General features: G+C 39.8%; 1 protein-coding gene across 1 annotated transcript; it reads left to right on the forward strand.

Annotated features, from left to right (window-relative positions):
- The first annotated feature begins 1604 nt into the window (after positions 1-1604).
- On the forward strand, positions 1605-11298 carry tpst1 (tyrosylprotein sulfotransferase 1). The gene is made up of 6 exons (XM_022739024.1): positions 1605-1859; positions 4499-5212; positions 6249-6407; positions 6568-6821; positions 10072-10273; positions 10686-11298. Exons 2-6 carry the CDS (start codon positions 4805-4807, stop codon positions 10719-10721), a joined length of 1059 nt encoding a protein of 352 aa, XP_022594745.1. The 5' UTR covers positions 1605-1859; positions 4499-4804; the 3' UTR covers positions 10722-11298.
- Positions 11299-11972: the final 674 nt, after the last annotated feature.

The following is an 11972-nucleotide window of genomic DNA, read 5'->3' on the forward strand; positions in this document are numbered from 1 at the left end:
AACATGTTTTTATAATTTTTTCAAATTTATTAGAAATCAAACACTAAAAAAACAAAGCCATTAAATCCTTGGCATTTTCTGTAAACCTCCACAAGAAAATTGTGTCAAGGCATAGATGAGGGCAAGAGTATAAAACCATTTTGTAAAGCTTTGCGTGTTCCCAGGAGCACATTGGTGTGAAAAAGATGTTTGGAACCACCAGGAGTCCATAAGAAGGGCTTTAAGTAAAACTTCTGTATTCAAAATCAGTATTAATAGAAAACAGTATTAATACCAAAATATGCTTAAAGTAGCAAAAGTAAACATACTCCTTTTGTACAATGGCCAATTTCAGAATAATGAATATCACTGGATTAAAGTTAGTTGTGCATTAATCTGTAAACATCACTAACATTGTAGCTGTTGTGGTGGGGCTAACTTTAACCACTCTAAATACTGATTGGTATCTTAATCAATTTCATTATTAGGAATATTCATATTTTATATTAATAAATCTGAATCTGCAAAGTTACTAGTAACTAAAACTTTAAAATGAATGTAGTGGAGTAAAGATTTGCCTCCAAAATGTAGTACTCTAGTAAAGTACAAGTATCTCAAAATTGTACTTAGTTACATTCCACCACTACTTATTTCATTGATTATGTATTGCATTCCTAATTTATAAACTTCAGTGGTTATTTCATGCTTTATTAATTGTAATTTTACAGATTTACCAATGTGATTTGGTCACATTTGGTCCTCCACAGAGGCCACAAACTGTCATGAAGATCCAGTGGTGAAAGTATTTAAACATTTTATTTAAATAAAAGTAGTGATACCAAAGTTAGTAAAAGTCCTGCATTCAAAGTCTTACCTAGGTAAAAGTACGAAAGGTATCAGTATTTCAATATATTGTATATATATATATATGAGTATTTCAAAATATACTAGAAGTATCAAAAGTAACTACCCAAACTTAAAGTACCAAAACTACCAAAAGTAAGTGCTCATTATGCAGAAAGGCCAATTTCAAAATAACTGCTTTATCAGCTTTATTATTATTGTTTAATCAGGTAAAAAAGTATAAGTGAGAACTTTTCATATGATTATATCTTTTGGAACCCAAAAAGTCTTGAGACCACTGGTCTGTATATGATAATCTTATTTGAGTATCTCACCTATTCACAAACTCCTGTATTGTTATTTATTACAATTTGACAAGCTTACTGGTGTAATTTGGTCACACTTGGTCTTCCACCATGGCCGCAATCTGTCGTGAAGACCCATGTTCTACTAAATGAGTTACCAGAATCTGTTTCTCTAATGAAAAGGTGGGTAAATGAAACGAGGCAGGTTTAACCTCCACTAAATCCCACACTATGATTACATTTCCCCAGTGGGCTTTTAAATGAGAGCATACGAATCGATGAGGTAAAGTAATTTTATCCTCCAGTGCGAAGAAAAAAAAAAACAGAAGAGGGTCTTTTGGTTGGAATTGCCCTTTAACATCTCCACCAATAGGAATCGTCCAAGCAGATGTGCTCTAGAATTCAGAGCGTCCATCGACCAATCACTGCTCAGCTTTCTCTGGCTGCCTGCGCTCGTGTTCAGTGTGTTTTTTTTTTCTCTCAACGGTAGATACGGCTGTACTTCTCACGGTGCAAAGTTACGGTTAGAGCCAGCAGCGATACGTTGTATAATTGTGTATTTTTTAAAAGACTAAATGGCGTAGACATGTCCGCTGTGACCTCCACCGATAGATTTTCCACATGAGAGAAAACAGTTGTCTCTGTGGGGATAGAGGAGCAGTTCGTCTCAGTCTTTTGGATCAAGGTTCATGTGTTTTTTTTCTTCGGATTTCGGCAGTTTCACAGACGCTGGTGAGTGAACACCATTTTTAACTGATATGAAATTTCCAACGTATGTTAGCTACCTACAGACAGCCAAATGAGTCTGTGCATAGCAGGTAAGGAGATTTTAAATAACGCACTGACAGGCTGTCTGGTGGCCGATGGTCTGTCACGGTGTGTTTGACTGATAGCAGGTCATCCACCTGGTGGCTGACCGCCTCGGGTGCATTTTTGCAAACAATATGCACAACCAAGCCAGGCCAGATGTGCGTGGCTGCTGGGCCTGCGCTCTGCAGCTGTACAATAATCCTATTTATACTCAAACACACACCAGTGACTGCGGTGGTACTGTAGCTTTGACTTGTTTATCACATTCCCACCAATATACACCTGGTTCACCACATACTCTGTGCAGCAGTCAAGCAGATGCAAATGAACATGCACCTTTAGGACATTGAATTCACATTTTAGTTTACTGCTTGGGGGGGGGGGCGACGCGACTCGTTGCAGCATAAAAAGAGTAAAAATAAAAAGAGCAAAAATAGCACATATAAAAATACATTACGAAAAATCATTAAATGGAGAGCTTTACGGGAAACGGTTGCAACAATAGACAGACTCCTGACTAATGCTTGAACTAGAGTTAAGGTAAAATGTGGAAGTTGCTCTTCCTCTCAAGAGTTCCCCCCCTTCAGCAGGAAGTCACCATCACTGCTCCCTCCTGTGAGATACAACAAGGGGGCTTCAGGTTTCTTGACAAACTGCTGGTCAAAAATGTCACCACTATGCACAAGTCACCACTGATTTTGTGCAACAAGGCAATAAAGGCAGCAGTTCCTCATGATGAAGCAGCTGAAACTGAACTCGTACTTTTAGGTTTCCTGAGGCCCCCGGTGTCAGTTTGCTGCTTTCCTGTTGACAGACTGTGATCACTGTTTTCTTCTTATCGTGGACTTGTTTGAGGGCTCGATCCTGATCAGGGAAGGCACTGGCCTTTTCAAGGTCAGTTTTTAGATTTGTCAGAGTAGGTGTCCATAGCCAATCTTTGCAAAAAACAATTATGAAAAAACTTCCCTCTATTGGTGTGTAGCCAAGCTGATAGTTTTGGTTTTATTTCCCCATGTTTTCAGATATATCTGTCTGAGATTTTTGAGGTGAATTGAATTATCTTTGTGGTTTTTACAGTATTAAAAAAATACTTAAAAAGTCAACAGCAACAACTCTTTCCAGAAACAATGCCTCAGCATTCGAGAGTTTAAATTAGAAAAACTTTCTTGCAAAAAAATAGTCTCTTATTCGCATTATCAATTAATCTATGGATTAATTTCTTGATCAATTGATTGATCAAGCAATTTGAAGATATCGACTTTGGCTTTAGGAAATTGTGACGACCCAGTTGAGATGGGTAAATGAGAAAGTAACCTACAAATTAATTGAATGAATGATAATGAAAATAATCATTAGTTGCATCTGTAGAGTGAGAAAATATGTGAGAATCGTCCCTTTAAAACTATTGGGGGGGGGGAAGCAGCAAGCCTTATCTTAAACCTCTGGCCTAATTCTCTGCAAACTCCAAGTGGCTTAATCTCTGCATGGAAATGCATTAGAATTACATGTAAAGCTTGTGGATGCCACTGGACTTAGCATGGCTTAAAGCAGCATGTAAGTATCCGAGCAAGGTCGAGATGTCCTCATTTCCAGCTGTTTTTCATTTTTGCTTTGATGGTCAGGCTGAATTTTATGGGCAGGCTACTCCAGCACAGAGTGAGGAAGGTTCCCCACGTGGCATCCAGATGTGAGGCTCCTTCCACAGCCCGTCTGAACAAGAAAGGAACTAAAATACCTCTGAGAAAGAGAGACACATTCCAAATTTGCTTCTGCAAGAGGTAAAGCTGCTGTTCGATGATTTTAGAGCTGCAATGTGGCTTTAAAAGTAATACATTCAACATTAGTTATTCTTATGAGTCATTGAAGTCAATTTTCAGCTGATTCAATTCTTCTTGCAAGCTTGTGTACTTTGTTTTGTTGTGTGCTAATAAGAGGAATTGGACGCTGGCTTACGTTGACGAATCTGCTCGCGTGCACATTGCAGGAGAGATGAGGAAGTTGCTTCCTCTGTCTTAGTCAATAGTAATTTAATCATAAAACAGATTGCTTTGCGTTTCAGTGTGGTGGAAACTGTCAGTGAGAATAAAAACATGAGGAAGTTGTAATTAGTGGTCTGTGTGAGTGTGTCTGCATTGCATGCCGCAGTGAAGTTTGATATGGCTTAAGAGTCAGTGGCTCCCCAGAGGAAAGATGCAGAATAGCTTCTTTGAGAACAGAAACTGGATGCATTTCAGATCCTATGAAAGTGTGTGCAAGTGTTCTTGGCATAATAACGCAGCAGCCACCATCACACCCTGCTTGCTGATAATAGCTCACTCATGCAGGGCAGTAGCTACTGTTTGCAGTTACTCCTTTGTTGGAAATTTAGAAAAGGTTCATTTATGTTTTTTTGCTATTCAGCAACTTGTAAAATCACCCCTGGGGAAAAAACCCACATCTCATTCTGCGGTAGGATTCACAGTCCCACGAGAAACAGAGGTGTTTATTTGGTTGAAAGCAGTATGAACTGATTCCGGTGCAGTTCTTGCTGAGATGAATGACATGTTCTTCTGATGTTTTAGGTGCTGCAGGAATGATGGATAAGAGACATGGTTGGCTGTGGAGTGCAGCATGCATGGATTCTGCTCTCCAACACCAGGGCTGAGGAGCTACAGAGGAGTGCGGGGTCTCCCCAGCCCACACCTGACTGCACCGTCCTGGCCTCCATCAGGCCTTCCTCGTCATCTCAGCTGTCTTTCTTGCACTTATCCTTATCAACTTGACTCTCAGGCTAGGTGTAACTGACTTTTACTCAAATTTATGAAGTAAATCAGGTTCCCATAAATATTATTTTATGTCCTCCTGACTCCCAAACATACCCAGCAACCATGAGGTCCTCCAGGTTGAGCCTGCTGCTGGGCTGCGTGCTCCTCTGCTCCGCCTCCCTGCTCTACCTGGGCATGAGCGGGATAGAGTGCCCTCGAAAAAGCCATCGGTACCGGTGGATGGAGCTAAACCTGGGCTCAGCCAATCAGAGCCTGTCTCTCACCGAACACTTTCCTGAAGACACCCCGCTGATCTTCATTGGAGGCTTTCCCAGGAGCGGCACCACGCTCATGCGCGTCATGCTGGATGCCCACAATTCCGTGCGGTGCGGGGAAGAGACCCGAGTGATTCCTCGCCTCCTGGCTATGCGGGCCACCTGGAGTCGCTCGGTTAAGGAAAGGATACGATTGGACGAGGCGGGTGTCACTGACCAGGTGTTGGATTCAGCCGTGCGGGCGTTCCTGTTAGAGGTGAGCTGGTTGGTGCATCATGTAGTCTGCTTTGTAGCGTTAAGCCGGAAAAACACTTCTGCATCTGTTAATATGCAAACATGCTTGGGTGTGTCATGTGTCAGAATTAGGGTGATGTGTTTGCACCACGTTATTAAAGGCAACTGTAAATATGTGAATAAAGATTTACAGTATCATTATTTGAGAATCATTATTTATTTAGCTGCTTATTTTCTCATTCTAAAATGTAAAAAAATTTTGAAAACATGTCGCAAGCAGCAGTTCCTCATATTTTAGATGCTGGAAACAAAAAATTAACATTTTTGCTTGAAAAATTACCAACACAATGTCAATCAACTGTCTATAAATGGAGACGATTTAGTTCTGTGGCTACTCTCGCTAGAAGTGGGCGTCCGGCTAAGATGCCTCCAAAAGCACAACGCAGAATGATCAGTTAGGTAAAAATATAGATAAGAGTAACAGCTAAAGGAATGAAATGATCATTGGAGCTGCTTCACATCTCTGTTCATGAGTCTACCATACACATACAAATCATGTTGAATGGTTGCATGGAGAAAGCTGCTTACCATGATGAAAACATCATCCCAAAGGTGAAGCAGGGTGGAGGTAGCATCATGATTTGGGGCTTTGCTGCCTCTGGGCCCGGACAGCTCAACATCATCGAAAGGGAAAATGAATTCCCAAGCTTATCAAGGTTTCTAACAGGATAATGTCGGGGTGGCTGTCCACCTGCTGAAGCTCAGTAGAAGCTGCGTGATGCAGCAGGACAATAACTGCTAAAGGAGGTTCGACCAGTTATTAAATCCAAGGTTTCACTTACTTTTTCCACCAGCACTGTGAATGTTTAATGGCTGTGTTCAATAAAGACACAAAACATTATAATGTGTGTGTGTGTGTGTGTGATTAGCTTAAGCACAATCAGGTGATTCCAAGGGCTTCATATATGTTTTCATGCCACTGTATATTTGGCATCTCAATAGAAATGTGAAAAGTCTTCTCAGATTTTATGAATTCAGTTTTTACATATGTGTTCCAGGTGATAGTCGGCCACGGGGAGCCTGCACCTCGCCTTTGCAACAAGGACCCGTTCGCCCTGAAGTCTCTCTCATACCTGGCGCGCATCTTCCCTAAAGCCAAATTTGTGCTCATGCTACGAGACGGACGGGCGGCCGTCCACTCCATGATATCACGAAAGGTATGCTGGTTTTCTTTTCTTCCTCACGGGGTTATCTTTCCAAACAGTCACTTGACAAGTTTGTTATGGTGGCACGTTGCGACTAAATTAATTTTCCATTTCTAAGTTGACTGTCTGTCGTGACAGCTCTGCTGTGTTTATCTTATCCCTTCATTCACAGGTGACCATCTCTGGCTTCGACCTGAACAGCTACAGGGACTGTCTGACAAAGTGGAGCGGTGCGGTGGAGACCATGTTCAGCCAGTGCCAGGCGGTCGGGAAGGACAGATGCATGCCTGTAAGCTACGAGCAGCTTGTCCTCCGCTCAGAGGAGGAAATGAGGAAGTTGCTTCACTTCCTAGACCTGCAATGGGATCCGTCAGTGCTGCACCATGAAGAGCTGATAGGAAAGGCTGGTGGCGTGTCTCTGTCCAAGTGAGTATTTGACATATGTTTGCACACCAAGTTCTGCCTCTTATCTCTAGTGGCGTCTAACCATGTAGATGGTTTCAGTTCCACATGCTGAGGTTTTCAGATATCGACCTCTGCAACGTGTTGACACAATACAAAGTTAATTTCTGAGGCTGCACCCAGAAAAAGTTTCAGAGGCAGATATCTCAAAACCTCAGCACTATAAACTGAAACTACCTGCATGATTAGATACCCACAAGGGTTAAGTTTGAATCTTTGAAAATTATAGTATGGCTTCCAGGATATCTTCAAGTCCTGAGAAAGTCTTCAAATGTCTGAAATTATGTTTTACTTAATCAGGCCTGTAATAATGTTGAATGCATATATTCATATCATTTTTCCTTCAGTTCAGTTCTAGAGGCCTTGAAAGTTTTGCATTTTCTTCTGGTGAGAAATGAAAGCAGTCATGTGTTAAACTAGTCAGGTTTCCATCCAAAAGTAGCACAAATTCACAGAAATCAGCAAAGAAAATGCAAATTAATGCTGTTTTCCATCCACCACTGTTAAGCAAATATTACAAGTTGAGTACATCAAGATAAAATAGCTGGTGGCGCTAATTCTCCAGTCGGGTGTCATTAATCTCTTGCAGATGAAGAGGTCACAGGAGATGATGTAATTAGAGGAGAACCAGTCAAACCTGAAGCAGTGGAGAACAGTGTAAAAACATGATGGAAATATGGCATTTATTATTTATTTTATTATTATTTTCCTGTATTAATTTGAGGGGGTCACAGTTTCCTCATCGCTCTGATAAACGGGTGCACGTGGTCAGCAACAATACTCAGATAGTCTGTGGCATTCAAACGATGATTGATTGGTATTAAGGGGCCCAAAGTGTGACAAGAAAACTTTCCCCACACCATTACACCACCAACACCCGCCCCGACCCGACTGACACAAGGCAGGATGGTTCCATGGATTCATGCTGTTGATACCAAATTGTTTTCCTGATAAAGGTTTCATGAGCCAAAATAGGCAGAATATTTAGATATTGAATATAAATGATACAGAATTGCACAGCTTTTATTCTCACCATAAGTACTCGTCCTGGTGGTTTTGAGGAGCAGGTATATTTCAGGATAAAAGGTGTCATGTTTTTCAGGCTGCTTAAAAAAAAAAAAAGGGCAGCTGTGATTCTCACATCTCACACATCTCTTTCTCACGCTCTCTGTCAGTCACCTCAACCCGTTCATGAGCTGTTGATCAGAATAACCAGGCTTTGCTTACGCCTGTGCTGCTGCTCAATTATTGTAAAATTTATATACTTATCTTATCTAACAGAATTCTTAAGTGGTAATGTAGATCTAGTTTTAAACAGTTGCTTAATCAGTGAATTACGCATGTTTTGGCCAGTATTTTCTTCATGTTTTAATTCTTCTGTTACATGACTACTGTAATTGGGTGAAAGAGAGGCGACACAGGTAATTGAAAACTCCATTGATCGACCTGTCCTCAGCAGGGGCCAGGGTGCAGGGTCAGGGGAAACAAACACCGGCTTACTAAGTGGCGTGTAGAGATGTACAGCTCTACCCTTGGATACTTGTGTAGTTTTGTATCACTGTAGTCTAGGTCTTATTTTGTTATGATTTTCCTAGATTGACATTTGACGAGAACAATTTCTAAAGTTGACAACACAGCAAGGTGCAGACCGGTGTGAAAATGTTTGATGAATCAAGTGTGGTGTCCTTGACGAACCCTCAGACAACAGGCATGAACGTTTGTTTAGCCATATACACAGAGTCACAACTAAATACTCAAAACACAACATGTCATATGGCTGCACTGCCTTCTTGTCTTTGAGGCGACTGTTAAAGACGGTGAATCTCTTCTAAAGTTACAAATAACAATGATTTCTATTTTATCTGTTTCATGATTAATCAATAATTGTTTGGTATGTAAAATGTGAGAATTTGGTGAAAAAATTCAGGCTCACGATTTCCTCTAGTTTAAGGTGAAATATTCAAATAGCTTGACTGATACAGAAGATAGGGAGTTTACATTCATAGAAGACAAAGAAAAGTGGATATTTGTTGCATTTTTGATTAAGAAAAAGACTTAAACGATTATATGATAGCCAGAATCGTTGCTGATTATATTTCTGTGGATTGATTAATTGATTAATGGACCAAATATTTGAGCTCTAGTCTCTTCTGAATTGGATCGCTCCATATATGATTATTGGCTGCAGTGCGACACGGGTAAAGAGAAGCTCTTTATTTCTCAGGGTCTCACACTGAAACCTGATGTTTACCATTGATCTTTTAAAAGGCTGAAGATTTTTGTGCCATTAAAATATACTGTAACCTGAATCAGGTATTTACACCAACCGGAAATATCCTAAATGTAGCTTTGTGTCATACCACGTACACTGGCCAGTTAACCTCAAGCAGTCTAAAGATCATACCAAGAACAAGTCCATATTTTTTTAAGACTTTAAAAACCACTAACACAAAAAAGACTTTTATTAGTGTGTTAAAATTTAAATGTGAGACAGATTTGAGTTTTCATCTGAAGCAAACAAACCTTTCAGGGTCAAGTAAAGCTTACGGACTTCCTTCAGTAGATATTTAATTTGCGTTGCCCCACTTATTTGTTCGTGATTCAGGCAGAGCACCTCCAGCAGCTCAGGGGATTTAGTCCCTTCTGCTACACCCAAACCTGGCGTGTATTTGAAAGAATGAGGCCACATTCTGAGAGAATTAGCGCCCTTATGTTGATTAGTTATGCAAGAACTGGCGCAATATTAGTCACAAATATATTTTTGCCTCCGCAGAAATGTGAAATAACACAAAACTTGGCATGTTGTGATAATGATTCATGTGTGTACACACTTACACATACATTCATTTATTTGAGATGGACAGGTTGAAAGTATGGAAGATTTAAAATGCCTATTGTCTGTTTCATGATTAAATGAAAAACATATGTTAAAAGGACAGTTTTTTTTATCTCGTTGTCTTTAACAGCTAAAGGAATTGTTTTTAATGTTTTAATTGATTTTGATTAACACGTGTTTCATTTAATTATGACACAGTATTGTGTTTCAATTTATTCCATTGTTTGATTTGTCTTAATTTAAGCGTTTCAAATCCTCCACTGCTTTATCACTCGTCAGTGGCAAATTTAAGTTTTGTTTTGGAGCTGTTCCATATTAAGCTTTTAGTATTATGGTGGAACACACATAAACTGAACATGTGTTTGCCTCTGTGTGCAGGGTTGAGCGTTCGACAGACCAGGTGATGAAGCCGGTGAACACAGACGCCCTCTCCAAGTGGGTGGGGCACATTCCCTCCGACGTGATGAGCGACATGGCTGAAATCGCCCCCATGCTGGCTCGTCTGGGCTACGACCCTCACGCCAACCCCCCCAACTACACCAGACCCGAGCCCATGGCGTCCCCGTTCAGCTACTCACAGGTGAGGTTGGAAAAATCTTAAAAAGGAGAAAGTAGATTTAAACTGAAAAACAGAAAATCATCACATCTGAGAAGCTGCCATTTTTCTTGATTAATGAAGATTAACAAACTCCTAAATTTTTGGAGTATACTCTATCTAAATTGGTGTAAATCTATTCAAATTAAACCTGAGATTTCACACTTTCATGTGAATGTGCTGGAGCATGGAGCCCGAGGTACAAAAAGTACTGTCCATCTAACTGTCCAAATCCTTAGAGTTTGGACTGTATCTTACCTTTTATAATTGTCAAGATGAAACAAAGCACTGCAGTTGGAGGTTGCAACGCTGACATGTTGACATGCTGACATTCGTGATCATAAATCCTATAGATATTTCCAGTCATCAGTGAACATTGCACCTTCTCTTTCCTCAGAGTCTGAAAACAGCAGAAACTCCACACCCCAGTTAAGCGAAAGAGGGAAATGCTGTAAGCCCGGCTTCGCTGTTCCACGATATGGATGCACTTTAAACACAGACCAGCTCAGCAGTAATTACACCTCACAGGAACAATTTTAAAGTGTCCCATGTGTATTTTTGAATTGTTTGTAAAACTTGACTACGGTGTCTGTACACGGTGGAGTGTTTAAAATACGGATTCATCAAGTGGTTTGGGGTGTAAATCTCCGCTCTTGCACCATATGTGGACTACCTGAGGTTTGCTGCTTCTCACTCTCCAACGTGTCCTCCACGATGAACACAGTATTACACTGCATTTTGACGCATCCTCACACCTTGTACCTGAAATTATTTCAACATGTTTGTAAGTTGTTATGACTTCACCACAAATGTGAATGTGTCTCTACACAAATCTTTCACTTACTGAGACTTCAGTCAGTGTCCATGAAGCATAATGACTGTATATTTTTAAAAGACGTATGTTTATTTTCTTAATAAATTATTTTGGTGTTGACCATTCATTCAGGAATTTGAAAGTTGTTTATTTTGAATTGGGGATTTTTAATTGTTGTATATTGTTGAACATGAATAAAAAGACCTCAATGTCACCTTATAATGTAGGTTATGTATTTTGTTCACCAGTCATTCAGTTACACAATCCAGTCCTATCCATTTCAGTGTGGGTGTTTTATTCAAATAAGAAATATGAAATCATTTAGATTGTGTACCAACCATAATCTGGAATAAAAGTGGAGACTTTTGAAATCTCTACATATTTCCTCTACAAACACTTTGATGCAGTACTAAACCTTTACCACTAGAGAGTGGTATTTCTCTGATTTGCGAATGGTATGAGCTGCAGTAAAACTGTCAGACTCTGGAAACATTTCATATTGTATTAAGGTAAAAATTAATGATCATTTTCAGTTTTTTTTTGTTTTTTGTTGAAGCTTTAGACAAAAGATGAAAATATAAAAAAAAAAGATGGCCTAAATAATGTAACATTAATAAAAAAGTTGCTGCTAAGAAAATCTCACCTCATCTCTAGAGTTGTCACTTTTCTGTAGGGCTGCATCTATGTGCTAGAGGCATGTATAATGCACACACTGAAAACTAATTATCCTACTTGGGAACAGTACTAATATCTATCTATGGATTGGTTCATGTTTTAACCTAAAAGGTTGTTATGATTTTTATATGTACCACAACTTTCTGTTTGAATACATGTAGGCTAACCTGTAGGCTAACCATGCTGTAAACAAAA

The sequence above is a fragment of the Seriola dumerili genome, unplaced genomic scaffold (genome assembly GCF_002260705.1).
Source record: "Seriola dumerili isolate Sdu_G_001 unplaced genomic scaffold, Sdu_1.0 BDQW01000040.1, whole genome shotgun sequence".
Taxonomy (NCBI): domain Eukaryota; kingdom Metazoa; phylum Chordata; class Actinopteri; order Carangiformes; family Carangidae; genus Seriola; species Seriola dumerili.